General features: G+C 41.4%; 1 protein-coding gene across 1 annotated transcript; it reads left to right on the top strand.

The window, feature by feature from the left end:
- Positions 1–1,534: 1,534 nt before the first annotated feature.
- Positions 1,535–13,806, top strand: ercc6l2 (excision repair cross-complementation group 6-like 2). The gene is made up of 20 exons (XM_069682805.1): positions 1,535–1,586; positions 1,982–2,400; positions 2,506–2,622; positions 2,724–2,917; positions 3,067–3,160; positions 3,509–3,576; positions 3,728–3,935; positions 4,076–4,216; positions 4,601–4,717; positions 4,816–4,935; positions 5,020–5,091; positions 5,751–5,896; positions 6,122–6,217; positions 6,438–6,537; positions 6,731–6,883; positions 7,118–7,210; positions 8,617–9,631; positions 9,707–9,861; positions 10,870–11,027; positions 12,307–13,806. The coding sequence occupies exons 1-20, from the start codon at positions 1,559–1,561 to the stop codon at positions 13,538–13,540; spliced, it is 4,728 nt and encodes a 1,575-aa protein (XP_069538906.1). The 5' UTR covers positions 1,535–1,558; the 3' UTR covers positions 13,541–13,806.
- The last annotated feature ends 2,836 nt before the right edge of the window (positions 13,807–16,642 follow it).

The following is a 16,642-nucleotide window of genomic DNA, read 5'->3' as shown; positions in this document are numbered from 1 at the left end:
GAACAAGTGTGTGTGAGATCTAGTGCCGTATGTAAACCGTTTGACATCAGTGTTTGGGCCTTCTTTATGAGAACATCTGCGGCAGCTGCCCTATAAATTCCCAGTGTTGAGAAAACAGGAACAAAAAGTTCCATTTTTGTATGGCAGTGTACCATGGCGAGTAGCGGACCTAGTCGTGCCTCATCTGGAGCGCCATGGCCAACGTTTAGGGAAAGTCAAATCAGGGATGTAGAACTGAGGCACTGTTACTGTGTGTTTATGAGTCTGTTCTGCATAGCAACTGTGAAACCTCAGAGTGAGCTTGTTGATGGCAAATCCAGAGGACAGACAAACCCATATCTACATCTTGCTTTGACGGTTATTATACAGACCACCAAGTTTTAGGCCTTTAATCTGTGTTTTCTGAATTACTTCCTTACTTTCACATTCAGTCAAGATCTCTGTGTGTCATTATCTTAACCGTTAAGCAATACTGCATGATAAGTGATTCCTCTCTGAGAATGTCTTTAGTGTCACTGCTCTTGCAGCCTCTGCACTGTAAAGTTTCTATCCAAGTCTCATAGGGAGATCTGTTTTTTTTTTTATTAGTCAGGACTGAGATTCAGGGTGAAATACAGGGAACAAGTACTGTAATAAGTCTCCTTATTTGGCGGTCTTTATTAGGATAAAATCCTCCTTGCAGATGTTTCATTAATTTCAGTGATGTACATGAATGACAAATTGTATCTTTAAAATCAGACCAGGAATGAAGTAAACATAGAAACCATATACATTACATTTTCCAATCAGATCAACAAAAATAATTGAAGGGATAAAAAGAGCATAAAAATGCAAACATGCAAACATTTACATGAGTACCAATATTTTTCCAAACTGCACATGCCATTACAATCCTGTTGAATTCTAAGTGCCCTAAGAAGTAGATGAAATAAATCAATATATCCAGAATATTTTACATTTATTTATCATTATTCTATTAATATGTGACATATACTCGCTGGTAAGAGCACTGCCAATTATTGCTTTCATTGCTCTGATTTATTGCAACTGTTATGATTAAAATGTCTTTCCTGTCCTTTACATCTACTTTTCTTTCTTTTCTTATAGAAATGCGATTTACATTCTCAGAAGCACTTTCGACAAAATGCCAGAAAGAGTTTTTGAAGGGATAAAACGGCCGAAATATAAAAACAAATATTATTATTTATATTTAGTAATTAGAAGTAATTTTTTAATGTATAGACTAATTTATTTTTTATTTACTCAACTCAGATTATAAGTGCGTCGAAAGTGCGGTACTGGATGTTAAATACATAAACAATCAACAAGCTGCAGTGCAGCTGCTCCTGCTCTGTTTCTGACTTTTCGGCAAATAAATGAACTTAAACGGGGGTAAAGTAAAAGCGACTTACCCGGCATGACATGACGTAAGTTCTTCGTTTTAAATAGTTGTCGCCGGTGCTTCTTTAGCTGTGAATGTAAGCTAAGCTAAACAAGCTAGCTAGCATGCTACACTGATTTCTCCACAGAAAGAAGAGGATGCTTACAGTGTGTCCTGATGGCTTCAACTTCTGCGGTCGGAAAAGGTTTGACAGCATGGTTTTATCTTATTTTGATCATTTCCGTTTGAAACTGTTTTATACAACCTTCCGGCTTTGTAAAGCCTTAGCATTTTTTAAGATTCATTTAGATATGTGCACTAAGTTTGCGTTCAATCTTTGAAATCATACTATTTATTAGATCAGTGTGATTACTTTGTGTATAATATTGAATTAACCTAAATAAAAATAAAAATCACAACACGGTATGATGGTAGGAAAAGCCATCCCCTATTGCCTAATATCCCCCCAAAAGCTGTTATTTTAATCATGGCAACTTTGACTTAGAAATCTATCTGGGTGAATTTGATGAAGTATAAATTGTAATTTTTAAAGGTATTTTACAAAGCACAGTTAACTAATGAGGGGATATTATTTCATAGTGACATGGCATGAAGGTGACAGCTGTCTGGCTCCTGACCCTAAAGATGGCACCCTGCGAGAAACCACCATTAAGAGACTGACCTGCACCTCTCATAATAATGATACCGTAGCATGGGTGGTATTCACTGATGACAGAAAAGATGAAGAAGAGGAGGAAGCTGTACCTGTCTCCAAACTTGTGAGACGAGGCGCAAATCAATTCAACCAGGAGAAACCTGTGTTTCCCAGAAGTATCACAGACCCCCGGCTTCGTGTCCCCTTAGAGCTGAGTGATGTTGATGGAGACAGAGTCCCCTACACCATTAACAGATACCTGAGGGATTACCAGAGAGAAGGTATCAGGTTTATTTACAACAGCTACGTCCATTCCAGAGGTTGCATCCTGGGGGATGACATGGGCCTGGGAAAAACTGTACAGGTACAAAGTACAAACTATTGTAAGAATTTTGAAAATGTGAATATTATTTCTTGACGTCTGTTCACTTTTAATTTTGTTCTCTCCATCTCTTCGATCTTTTTTAAGGTCATTGGTTTCCTTGCTGCTGTGTTGCACAAAACAGGCACATGGGAGGACATTGAAAACAACAGGCCTCAGTTTCTGCAGAGTCAGAAGCCCACCAAGCAAAGTAAACCCAACAAAGTGGGTTTTAAAATACGATTCTTAAATAGAGTTTGCAAAGCTACATAAAATAGTATTGATTTATCATCTGCATGTTTTGGTGTGTCCATGATCTGCTGTAGGTGTTCCTCATTGTGGCCCCACTGTCAGTGCTTTATAACTGGAAAGATGAACTGGACACATGGGGTCACTTCCAGTGTGTGGTGGTCCACGGGCTGAGGAAAGAGGAGGAGCTGGCTCGCATCAAGAAGGGACGCATCGAGATTGCTCTGACTACCTATGAGACTCTGCGTCTTTGTCTGGATCAGTTTAATAAGTAAGAAACAGTCAAAACACACAAGCAGCAGATACCATACATTTCATGTTGTCTGTCATGTCTTAACATGATTAATTTGTTTATCGTACCTGTACATATTTTTTTTGTATTTATGCGATAACTAGAATATGCCTTTGCCTTCCCTGCAGCATAGACTGGTCTGCTGTGGTTGTGGATGAGGCCCACAAGATAAAAAATCCAAACTCTCAAATCACTCAGGCCATGAAGGATCTAAGATGTAAGGTCAGTGAGCTTTACAGTATTATCAGGGTGTAACTAGTAAACATAAAGTCTGCATGAATTAATTGAGGTTGTATTCAAAATATGATAAAATAAATTTAAAAATGTTAACTTAGGTGCACCTACTCCCTATTACCCTCTGCCATGGGCAAGGTCACTGACTGTCCCTTTGGGTCTGGGAAAATCAAGTCAAGTTTCTAAATGTTACTAAATCATTAGACAGCATACTATATAAAGAGAAACCTATAATGATTAAACACTGGTTTAACAGGTTTACATAGAAATTTCTTTCACAGAGCTTATCTTATAGACCATGTTTTGATGCTTGCTTCATACTTATGTTTTCATCAGATCAGAATTGGCCTCACTGGCACCATCTTACAGAACAACCTGGAGGAGCTGTGGTGTGTCATGGACTGGTAGGTTAAAAGATTTTTATATTACAGAACATTTGCATATTTACTAGTACATTTTGTGTCATCTAGTGGATGTGATGTGTTTGCAATTTGCAACATATGCTGAAAGTTCCTTTTACATTTTTTTTTTGCTCATGTTGTTTATTCTATTTAGGGCCGTACCTGGTTGTCTTGGCAGCTTAGGACATTTCAAGAACAAGTTTTCCGATCCAATTGAGCAAGGGCAGAGGCACAGTGCGACCAAACGCTCTCTAGCTACAGGGAGGAAGACTGTCAGAGCTCTGGTGAGGAAGATTTCTCACAGGTTCCTCAGAAGGACTAAAGCTCTCATCAAGGAACAACTGCCAAAGAAAGATGACAGGGTAAGATTGGTTATCTATTCTCTCAATTAACCATGTAAATGATCATATTGCAATATCATGATATCTATATGAATTTCTAAGATTTTCAAAGACGTCTACAAGGGTCCTTTAATATACATTTGTCTTGTATTTTCTCCTAGGTGGTGTATTGCTCTCTCACAGACTTTCAGCAGACTGTGTATCAAGCGGTGATGGACACTGAAGATGTGATGTTAATGCTGAGGTCTTCAGAGAAATGTGACTGTCGGAGTGGACGCACTCGCAGGAGCTGCTGCTATAAAGTTAGTGCAACCCTTTTACCATTGTGTGCTTTTGTATGCTGTGTATTGTAATGGGTTAATGATTGAGTTATTTTCTACAAATCTCAAATACGTGAATTAATCTATGTGATTTTTTTTTTTTTTACTTTTGGGGGTTATAAATTCGCCTAAATTAGACAAACATTATGGGAACATTGGGAAAATTATGCTTTGTATGATTAAGGTATCCGAGGGGTACTTCTCCAATCACTTTTTATATAGTTTACTATAGTAAAAATTAATTGGTGCCTGTTTCCATTGTCCAGTTGATTTCAATGTGAAAGGAATCCTTTATTTGAATGTCATGCAAACCCCCCAAAAAATACTGATCGAGCCCTCAAATAATGTACGTTTTTTTTCTTGCAGACTAACTCAGAAGGTGTCAAAATAAAGGCGATGTACTTTAGTTACCTGGCCATACTGAGGAAAGTTGCCAACCATGTAGCGCTGCTTCAGTCCACTGCAGGCACCAGCAAGAAACAGGTAGAAACATGTTGCCCAATAATCGATTTGTTAGAGCGCATACCTCAAAATTTGATAAAGGATAAGCTTGTCTATAACAATGTGTTTGTTTCTTTAAGGAAAAGTATGTGGGAGCCATCTGTGCAAAGGTATTCCAAAAGTTTCCAGACTTTGTGCAGAGATGCAAAGATGAAGCATTTGAGGCTTTATCGGACCCAATGTACAGTGGAAAGATGAAGGTATGATTAAACAAAGGTTCGGCCACTTGCTCATTAAATGCCGTTTAAGTCTCCTTGTAAACACACATCTGTATTTTCTTTCAGGTGTTGCAGAAGCTGCTGAAATATTATCTGCAGAAGAGGGATAAAGTGCTTCTTTTTTCTCTCTCAACCAAGGTGAGAGTTTGAAATCTGACTTTATGTGTTAATGAGTTTGCATGTGTGAATGCAGAGGAATGTGTTATATGAGAATCGGATGAGCAGCACAGAGAGAAGTTTCCCTATAGGAAAATGATTTGATGCTCACAGTGATGTAATCCAAAAGCAATTTAAGCAGAGTTGGAGCATGCCCACTTTACACCCCGTCCCATCCATTGGTCACAATGACAGGCTCACTCTTTATTGTGACTCCGGTAGGAGCAGATGAAAAATAGTTGCATGGGGGTTTATGCATGACATTGATTAATATGTAAGCTGTTGGTTTTGATGAGTGAGGGCGATTAGAGTTCAGAAGATAATTAGACTCTGCAGTGTCACCTGAGATAGTATGATAACATTTCTGGCTGCTCTGAGGTCATATTTTCATGGCTTATGTTTGCTTTTTCTGGATTCATAGAGTCCATACTGTTTTGATTGTGCTCAGTATTATTCCTATAGTATATCTGTTTGCTTTTTATTAAATGTGTTTGTCCAGCGTTTACATTTTATCTCTAGGACAAACTCATCAGCCTTGAGAATGTTTAAATTCACATAACAGATATCAAGATGTTTTTTTTAATCTTTATTCATATGCTTTAAATCTTCTACAATTGTTGGTTGTGTTTTAAACCCATCAGCTGTTAGATGTGCTGGAGAGCTACTGCATGGCAGAGGGGCTGGACTACAGCAGGTTGGACGGAGCCACCAAATCCAAAGAGAGAGTCCAGATTGTCAAAGACTTCAACAGCTCCACTCACATTAACCTCTGCCTGGTTTCCACCATGTGAGTCCATTAAGATATTTCATATTTAATTTACATCTCTTATTTGTTTCCCCTAAAATTAATAACTCAAAGCTATACCAGTATGGGCTGTATGGGAATATTTAACACTGTGTGTGCTACAGGTTTTTCTGTATATTGTTAAATAAACAATTTTTTCTCCAGGAGCTTATTTTAAATATATCCTAAACCTTGCATCTGCTGATAACTGTCTCTTTGTTCTATCAGGGCGGGTGGTCTTGGTCTTAACTTTGTAGGGGCCAATGTGGTTGTGCTATTTGACCCCACGTGGAACCCAGCCAATGACCTCCAAGCTATTGACAGGTAGGTTGTGGGTCTTATATATATGGTCTGAGTTTACACGAGATTTGAATACATTTTAGTCAAAGGAAGTAGAATTTTAGTATTAAAGAATAAAAGTATTCTGCTGTTACTTCTTTTGAATGGATTCAACTACACATGTTTGGTGTTTTCTGATATGAAAAACACTTTACTATTTGTATGCATGATGCCTGTGTACTGACATGTTTGTGTCTCTCTGCAGGGCGTATCGTATTGGCCAGTGCAGGGATGTGACTGTTCTTAGACTCATCTCATTGGGGACTGTAGAGGAGGTTATATACCTCAGACAAGTTTACAAACAGGTACCACATAAATTATAGTCATGTAATAACACACAAAGGATTCACATCTTAGTATACAGAGGTTATTCCTTTGCGACCTATGAGATGGCTGCTGCAGCATAGCTGTCTGTAGGGGAATAATAACTCAGAATTGCACATTCTTTCCATGTGTCTTTTATAAATATTTGTCTGTACCTGTTTTCCAACCTTCCAGCAATTGCAGAGCTCAGTCATGGGTAAGGAGAGCGCGCGACGGTACTTTGAGGCAGTGCAGGGGCATGACGTCCATAAGGGGGAGCTGTTTGGGATCAAAAACCTCTTCAGGCTGCAGACCGAAGGGACGTGCCTCACCCGCAAGATATTAGAGGTTAGATAGCCTACACACCCTTGTACCTTGTACTCATCTCTTCCCTATGACTTATATCACCAGTCCCAATACAATTTTATAAAAAACTATTTTCTTTGGATGTTACTCTCATGTGGTTGATTACCTTTAAGTATTCATGGTTTGGAAAAGAATCTAAAGAGGCCATTTACGCTCAACGCACACTACATTTTTTGTTTAATTGAATGGGTGTCTCACTTTTCCTTTCCCCGTCAGCGAGAAGGACAAGTGGAGTCCGGCATAATGACAACCAGCACACACACAGGCGAAGACGAGGAGGAGAAGGAGGAGGAGGCGAAGGGAGCTAGCGTGAGTAACTCTGCCCTTCTCAGGGACCCAGAACACAGGGCACTCATCTTTCCCATCCCTCAATCTATCTTCCCTCCCAGGCGGCCCACTCATCCTCCCATTCCCATGTGAAAGAGGGGATACCTCAAATAGGGACCTTCCTGTCTGTCAGTCAACCAAACCAAACAATTGTATTTAACTTTTTCTACCTTTTCTTTATTGAGTCCTCAGTTCTTAATCTTCCGACTCTCTTTAGGGTCGATTCTGAAATTACAAATGCCCCATTTATGAGAAGAGTAACTTCTTGTAAGACAAAATTGTCTACAGGAAGAACACAAAGAAGGCGATAATCACACACTCGCTTGGATGTAGGCTTAATGTGGCTGTAAAAAGCTTTTAGTTTTCTCACAGCAGCTGCGGTCTGCTTGATTGAAAAGCTCCCTTGAAGAAGTGTGTTAGCCTAAAGTGTGAGTTTGTGCATCATACTGAGCATTAGCTTACTGTTTGCAGAATCCTTTATGGAGGTTTTGGTGTGTTTTTTTCATAATTGGAACAGAGGATCCTGTTCTCTGTCAGTGTGAACATTTTTACAGTACAGCAACCTTCCAAGAACACAGAGCTAAAGTGTGTTATGTTAACGCCTTTTAAAAATCAATAGATTTTGGTAAAGTACTTTTAGGCCTTGGCTAACAAAAAACTTTCATTTAAGGATGGGCTTCTCTTTGTCTGCCTCTTTCTCTCACTTTCCCTCCGATGCTGTGTGAAACAGCTGGATGCAATTACTCGCTCGTCCTAATGGAAGCAGCAGACCACACTGAAGCCTCATCTTCTGCTTTTCAGCTATTTATTTACACAGTGATACCCCCTTATCATCCTGTTCCCAGCCAGGTCCTTTTTACAGGGCTGCTGCTGCTGCTCCGCTGAGGCCATTCAGATTCTTTCAAAAATACAGAATACACAGGGGTGCCTTAACCCACACAGACAGAGGACTGCGCTGTGGAAGCACCAACATGCATACAAGTACAGCAGAACTATTCAGTTTGCACATTTTAGGAAATTAGGATCATTTTTGGTGGTTGCTCACATAAAGGCCCATTTGTATGATGTCATAGCCCCTTTGTTTTCTTCATATAACATCATAAGGGAGATTGCATATGTCACATAGATTTTAAATAGGATTTATTGTTACAAACATCTGTTTTGTATCACACAATGAGGTCTCACGTGGCCTGGTTCAGTGAAAGAGGGCATGAAAAAGGGAAGTGAAGAATTTGTAGCCTTTTGGTGCAATTCGGTAGCTAAATCTTTCTCTTCACTGACACTTTTCGTAAATACTTCTTGTTCTCAAACTACTGTAAACAGCTTTTTATGATACAGCTTTCTTTGCTACCTTTCTTTAGCTATTTGTTTCTGCTGTTTCATTTAAGGAACAAGGACATGTTCAGCCTTCAGATTGCCCCGGACCAAATGATCATCCAACCAAGGACATCAAAGATGCATCAAGGGTCCCCAGAGGGGTGCTGGACTTCAGCAGTGGGAGTGAAGAGGATGAGGAGGACCAGGGGCTTAAGAGGAAGGTGTCAAACCCCGGTGCAGCAGACGGCAACCGGGGGGGGAATGCTTCCACGAGTCCTGGTCGAATGAGTCTCCTTCAGCACGGTTTCTCCAGGCTCCTGGAAAGAGTCAAAGGAAAACCACAGTTAGGGGAAGGGGATAGTAGTACAGCTATTGAAGAAAGCACCTCTGAGGAAGATGATGAGGATAAAAAGAGGGAGGGAACCTCTGGTATCCACAAGAGCGGCAATACAGGAAGTGGAGCAGTCTGTCTCTCTAAATCTGGAACAAAAACCTGCAACATGTCAACCAGTTCAGACAGAGAAAAGAAGGGGAGTGGAGATGAGGGGAGACAAAAGAGGCAGGATCTGAAAGAGCGCACAGATAAGAAAACAACAGTGAATGACAATGGTGAAAATTCCTCAGCACACAAAAAGAAACCTTACAAGCTCCAAACTACAATTCCTGAAGTGCGCCGCCTTGACAGCTACTCAGACGAATCTGAGGACTTGGACATGGAGGCAATGATGCAGCCAAAGAGAGCGGCTTCAACTTCAAACAGTAGAGGAGGAGAGCGAGAGAAAAGAAGGATGGACCGCAGCAGAAAGAGACCGAGTGCTAGTGTCAGGACCAAGGCCAGATCCAAATACACAGATGACATAAAGACATTCACATCTTCAGAAGATGAACACACTCCTGTTAAGAAGGGGAGATCCCTCACATCTCCACAGACAGACAGATCCAGAGTTCAGCTGCCAAAAGATGGGCAAAGAGCTGCAACAACCAGCAGGCAAGAGAGACGAGCAGAGACACCCAAAGCTGTTTCATTTACTAACCTGAGAAGTCAGACATCCACAGGAAAAGATGGAACTCTCGACAGAGTGTTAGGTTAGTTTCAGTCCCTATTTTTATATTTATTGAGTGACTTATTTCAACATTAATAATGTTGATTTCTTTCTGAAGGGGGCGTACAGGAGGTGGTGTATACCCACTCTAACCAGCGTGTGGTAGGGGGCAGCAAAGCAGAGCAGCTGATCAGCAGAGCCGCTGTACGAGACGTGTTTGAACGCAAGATGTACTCTCAGCTTCCGGCCAATCACCTTCTAGACACAATGGAGGTACGTACCAACTTAACCTTTGTCTGGTGCGGTGATTCTTCAAACTTAATATTGTGGTTGCATGTGTCACAGAATCCAGTCAACACATCAGTTCTTCCACAAAATAAATAAAATAATTACAGGGTTTTAATACGTCAGCTAGAATCCTGGATTCGTCAATGTTTGGCGATGAGGTACGATGACGTCTTGCCATCCTAAATTAAATTAGATAAATTAAAGTACATCCCCAAAAAGATTCGGGAATATATATTTTTCCAAAAACCGTGACAGGATTACGCTGTAATCCCCTGACCTGGCAGTGTCATTTAGACCTGTTCTCTGTCAAAGTGTGTCTGGCAATTGCATACTGGAATAATGGGTTGCCAGTACTGTATCAGACACACATGCTCATTACAAGATGAGAGTGGATGTAAACACATCTGTTCTTTGAAGATTAACTATAGCTCAGTGGTGCAGCAGAACCACTCGAGCTGCTACAGTGTATGTTACCTTTATTCAAATCTACAGTTGACATAAAGAGAGCCAGTTAGTGAGCTAACTTTATAAAAATATCACCAAAGACATATGACGTTATGAGGTATATGGAATACTGTTAGTTACGTTGTCTTTATATTTGGATTAGAGATGTTTATTGCTGAAATACCCACAGAAGACATGTACACATCTGAGGAACTATAAAACTCTTTAATACTACGGGGTCACTCCTAATACTGTCAGCCAATTGTGGCGAAGGTCTAACCTTTGAATGGCAAAACAGCTTGTTCGTTTCAGGAGGAAGGAGAGGCTCCGAAAAATAATAAAATTAAAATATGTATACAATTTTTAGAATGGAACAAACTCTACCAACATGATTCAAAAACACATTAGAATAATAGCAAATTGATTGCATAGCTAAAGTACTGTATGTCCCCTTTAATCCCTGATAATTTCCCTGTTCATGCATATTCTAGCTCAGCCTTTAGCTGGTCGCTGCTTCTATAAAACTTAATTCTTGTTTCATTGTACCAGAGCCTGTCAGAGAGCCCACCAGGCAGCCCACCTCCCCCTTCTACTAACAGACCAGAGAGGCCCAGTGTGGACCATCCAGTCACCTTTACCAAGAAGAGTGTGCACCAAACTAGACACACAACCTTCATCATTGGAGAGACTCCCCAGGCAATGTGCAGGTAAGAAGCAGTGTCGTAGGATGTAAGATTAAGAGAGGCACAGAAATAAGGTATTCAGAAAGAAAAAGAGGGTACTGAAGAGGACTAATTGTTAAGGATTTACCATGCAATAGGTAGAAGAGAGTGGGGTAGTCTTGGGTAGACACAGTAAAGGATCATTATTTTACATAAAGCGGGGCTGCAACAAAAGTTAAGAGGAAAAGGTTTGCATGTAAAACCAGGTCAGTGCATGGAAGTAGGTAAGGTGGTCTAAAGAGGAATTCCTGGCAGTGTAGGGAAGTAGGCCAAAAACACGCCACAGACGCGGTGTTGAGCGCCCCCACCTGGGCCTTGAGAATTGTGTGTGAGCGTGCATTTGTGTGTGCGTTTAGTCGGAGACCACCTCTGAGCTTTCCCTTCCACCTATTTCCCAGCATCATGCCAAAGATTACCCAGTTATGTTCGGGCCCAACAGTGCAGACGTTTTCCCCTCCACAACCACAGCCCTCCTGAGACAACCCAAATATGATTGCCTGAGGACTTCCAAACCCACACTCACACACACAAACACACATCCTAACAAGCATTTACACACACATACAGACATACCAAATACACACCTCTGTCCTGCTGCATCACCTCCGCCCCCTGCCTCCCCAAACACTCAGACACACAGACACCTCTGTGGCTCCAATCTCACTCCCCAAGGAGAAGACTGCATCTCTGCCCAGAGGCTCACCAGGGAGGGAAAACTCACACTAGTTATATTGATTTCCCCTCAATTAACCTCGCTGTTTAATGATTTAAATCCACATGCGCGTCTGGTTTTACTGCCGCTGCTTTTATTTATTGTTTTTCCACTGAAAGCCACAAACGGTAATAACACTACCAAAATGCAGCTGTAGCACCACTGACTTTGAAGTATTTCTGTCCCAGAGTCTGGTTAGGCCCAAGTTTTAACGACTGCCTAGAAGCTCAGCAAAAACACCTCATACTGCACGGCTGTCTGGATATGAGCCTTAATATGTGGGGCACTATTCATCTTAAACTTAATGGACCCACAGAATATCAAATTAATAGTATCATGGCCATGTGGCTTTTTAAAGGTGATTTTTTACGCAGAATTTAAAGTACATTGAAGTGTGTTTGCATGCGCCAAATTCTGTCCTCGTACTTATTTTACATGTATAAATATGGTGACAATATACAGTTAAAACACCTTTTTATTATCCTTGTCGAACACATTTTTCTAGCCGAATGTTTGTCATGCTTATTTCTGTCTTTGTGTGCTTGTGTGCAGGCAGCAGCTGCATGAAATGGCAGAAAAATTCAGATTTCCCTCAGTACATCAGTTTGCAAAGGAAGTTCTGAAAAGAGACTCAACCCAGAGACTTGCCTGGCTACGAGAGTATTACACGTTACTGAATCACCCTGACCTGGCTGATACAGTCACAAACAACTTCCCACAACCGGATTCAGCACAGACCTCGTCATCTCCATCCTCAACATCCACCAAAACAGCTGCTAGAAAATCTCACGCAGACACCAGAATGCCAAAAAAGGATGTCGCAAAAGCCAAGAAAAGGCCGAGGTACTCTAACAAGAGCACTGAAGCAAAAACTGATCATGGAACTGATGTTTTTGTGCCACAAAAAAGGCCTAGCAACCCACAAAATGATGCCCGAGGACCTCGTAAAAAGCAAAAGATCCAACAAAAGAATGTTCTTAAGCGTTTGAGTGATGTTTCAAGCCTGGAGTCAGAAGAGCAGGAGGAGACTGTCTGCAGTGCCAGAGGACATAAGAGGACAAAGAGAGGTAGTGTTTCTAGGTCTGGAGCGTTCAGAGATGGCGGTGGTCTTGGCTTGGATCAGGCCAGCAGCAGTGGTCTGGGGTCTTGGGAGGCTGCTGCCTGCCTGAACCGCACACACAGAGATAGCCCTTCTTCTCCGGACCTCAGCCATGGCAGGTCCGCTGTGTTATCCAAACCCACAGCACGGGGAAGGGAGCGAGAGAAAAGCTTGTCTTCCAGGACCAGTGAACCTTTACATGGCCAGAGAGAAACTCCTCAGACTTCTCCTCCTCCTCCTCCTGAGCAGAACACATCTACCTCCAGTCATCATTCCTTCCTCACAGATCTGATAGGTGACACTTCAGTCCTCGATGATTTGTTGAAGCCCAAGCCCAGGGGTGCACAACAAAGGGGCACCCCAAAATCACCCCCTGCACTATCCTCTGCATCACCAAGCACACGTGTCACCTCCACTTCTCCATCCACTCTTAAAACTGATTCTGGTTCAGCACAATTTCCAAAGTCTAACACGGCACCTAAACACCAGGCAGCATCTAAGGGCAGTCGCAAAGACTTCTGGGACATCCTGAACGAGGGTAATGAGGAAAGCATCAACAGGTTAACGGACCCGGCAGAGGTGCAGAGGGTTTGTATCAACACTAACTTTGCTGCTAAGAATAAGTCTGGAGAAGCAGGGAGCAGGGTTCTCTGGAAGACTAATGAGAAGTTCCTGTGGAAGAAGTAACACAAGAGAGATGATATGATGTTCTTAATGTTAAGTTTACACTTATATACTTTTCACTTTTGCAGGCCTAAAAGAGATGTATGAAAAATATTTGAATGAATTTGTTAAACAGGTTTTCCTGCCATAGATTTTATGATTTTATATTATTATTTTAAAATGTCGTTTTAATTTTTCCCTTTAAATATGTATTTTTTATTTCCGCTTATTATTTTGAAAATCTGCATTCTTTAATTCAGGTTTTATTAAATAAGTGAATTGCTGACTGTCACTTTAATAAACGGGGTGTTAATCACCCTGGGAATATTTTGCAGAAACCGTTTCCCAATTTTTCGCTTAATTTCTACATGTTTTTACCTGACACACTACCCTTGGAGAAGCACTCACTTGTGTCATCACAGAGACATTAATGCATTTATAACACAGTGAAAATTTGAAGAAAAAGTTTAAATATCTGGCTGGAGCTAATGAGTGTTTTCATTATTAAGTCATCATTGCACTATATAAAAAGTCAGAGAATGGTGAAAGTGTCCATCAAAATATTTTAAAAAATTTGTCCGACCAACAGTTCAAACCCCAAATATATTCAGTCAACAATAATGGTAGACTGCATGTCAGTAAAATATGACTTAAAGTTATAATCTTGAAGATCTCAGTTTCGTTCCCTTGGGCAGCACCTATGGCGATAAACGGTTATTTGCTGGAGCACACTTCCCAGATATCCAGACAGTGTTGCATGTGTGACGTTCACGGTTGGCTCCGGTTGTAACTCTTGATTTTCCTCGCTGACGGTCGCTTTGCCTTCATCTGAGCGTCCAATTTGTTTCTTTGGATTTTCACTTATTTTTGAAGTTGTATCTGTAGTCATCCATCTTTCCTTTGTTTGTTCAGCCATAGTAGATTACTGTTTACTCGCAACATTTGCAGAGACCGGAAAAGCAGCCACTTAGCTCCGGCTACCCTCTCTGGCAGAGCAACCACTGATGGGTGATGGAAAACGCGTCACTAACTGGCCGCTTAAAAGTCGCACCAGACACCCAGTCGTAATTCTGCAAATGCAAAGACTTTCATCAGTGGGCCATAGGCTCAATCACCATTGTGTTACCTCATTTGGCGATAGATAGTGACTTAACAGACATTTATTTAAATGAAAATCTAATTATTAATCTATCCCATTCAGTGGGACAAGTTTTTGTTTAAGCCCTAATAGTCTACACAATTATTTTGAGGTTATTAAAGGTCAAATAGACCATATACAGTATAAACGTGCATTTGTAGTTAAAGGTCATTGTCAACGTTCAAACTGTTGCCGCTCCTGATAAGATATAAAGTGGTTGTGGGAAAACCCAAATCTCTTGAGGCGTCAGCCATTATCGTTACTGGACACCCTGACTTCCACCCGGGGACAGTTGGTGGCCCTGCCTGCAGAGATATCACTTCAAACTCCTCTCCTAATGGCTGCTGCATCGCTATCACTCTGAACACCTCACTGGCTCCCGTTCCCTCACGAGAGTGGGCATATTGTGTAGAGTGTGAGGTTTCCCTGCTCAGTGTTCTGTATGTAATCTGATAGTCTGTGACTTAAACGCCCCTCAGAGTGGAAGCTGCTGCGCCATTAGTGAAATAACAATAAGCAGTTGAAGACTTAGTGGAGTTGGAAATGGAGGGATGGGGAGGTGTTTTCACACCCATCCATTAAATCTTACTCTTACTCTCAGCGTGTTTTTTGTGGTGACAATACTTTCCACCATCCCAAGCAATAAACATCAACATCTAGAAACATATAGATTTGCATTAATGTAAAAAGTAGGCCCCTGCTGTGTGTGTGTGCGCAGCTGTGTCGGACCTCTTTCAGCTGTTGCACTGAAGTAAATACAACCCCGGAGAGAGCTGCTCTGTTTAGCTGATGTTGAGCAGAAATGAGAAAGTGCTGATAGCTATCAATAAACACGAGAAAGGAGCAAGCGTCACAGCAGAACATGCAGCTCGGTAGATAATATGTGTGTGTGGGTGAAGACCTTCTGGGTGGTAGATCATGACTATCTCCACACACACTGAGGCCACACATCTGTCACACCTGCTCAAATCGCAGACAGAGCAGAATAAAAAGCCCTTTCTCTTTTCCCAGCACCAAACCCTTCCCTCTCTGCTTTTCTCTTTCAGTTTCACCCACGACTAAGATTTGCAGATGCCTATCTGTATTTTTGTGGTCATAGTCTGGTTCAAGAGAGATAACAGAAAGGCTTAGCAGTTAACGGACAATAGAAAGGCTCACCAACTGACTGACAGTGGTTGGAGGCTAATGGAGGCCGGCTAACATGCCCCAGTGGCAAACAAAGCTCTCTTATCCTTAATGCTAACTGCAGAATTCAGCAGCGGATATGAAGTGAGACGTTCAGTCTCCGTGAGTGAGCAGTGACAATGTCTCAAGTCAGTCTTATGATTGTATTTTATTTTATTACATGCCGTGTGGTGCAGTTTCCCAAACCTCGAAGGAGAAAGAGCACCGAAGAGTCTGTGTTTTTCCACTTCTCCCATTAGCGTCTTGTCTCTTTGTGTCATGGCAGGTTGAGAAGTGTGTTTATATTTCCTGCCACACTAACCAATGTGTCTAGTCGGTTATAAACTAGACCGTCAGACAAAGCAGCAGACAGACAGCGCTGCTAATGTAGGTTTATTTGCAGAAGTCAGACTTTGACACCTAGCTTGATTTCATTGGTAAAAAAGCTGTGAATGAGTGTTGACCCATGCTGACCCGGGCCTCCAGTCTTCTTTGGCTCAGGTTTCCACACGTTCACTCTGCAGTGTGTGAAGATGATCTGCAAACTGTTGCTCATTGAAAACTAGCTTTCACTCCAACACACAGATTTTGGCTAACATTGCCAACGCTAAAAAACACTTTTATGTTGCAGTCGCTAGCAGAGCAGCTAGCAGAGTGAGATGGTTAGAAAGGGTGTTTGTTTCTCAGTCGAAGCCTTTTTGTTACATTTTTTGAGGAACGCATTTGACATTTAGTTGATTAATGTGCCCGTTGTCTCAACCTGTCCTAACAATATAGGTTAGGCAGGTGTGGGTAGAGGGTACCGTTTCTTATCTCGCTGTAGC

The sequence above is a fragment of the Semicossyphus pulcher genome, unplaced genomic scaffold (assembly GCF_022749685.1).
Source record: "Semicossyphus pulcher isolate SPU_LCO1_2020_fin unplaced genomic scaffold, fSemPul1.0.p SCAF_6, whole genome shotgun sequence".
Lineage (NCBI taxonomy): Eukaryota > Metazoa > Chordata > Actinopteri > Labriformes > Labridae > Semicossyphus > Semicossyphus pulcher.
The sequence above is the reverse complement of the archived record's forward strand: the minus strand, read 5'-3'. Positions and strand labels throughout refer to the sequence as shown.

Excerpts from the sequence above, each read along its gene's own strand:
- ercc6l2 (XM_069682805.1), top strand. The coding sequence starts at position 1,559 with ATGGCTTCAACTTCTGCGGTCGGAAAAG. Across the intron at positions 4,718-4,815 it reads CAGGCACCAGCAAGAAACAG|GAAAAGTATGTGGGAGCCAT; the intron begins GTAGAAACATGT and ends TGTTTCTTTAAG. Across the intron at positions 6,884-7,117 it reads TCACCCGCAAGATATTAGAG|CGAGAAGGACAAGTGGAGTC; the intron begins GTTAGATAGCCT and ends TTTCCCCGTCAG.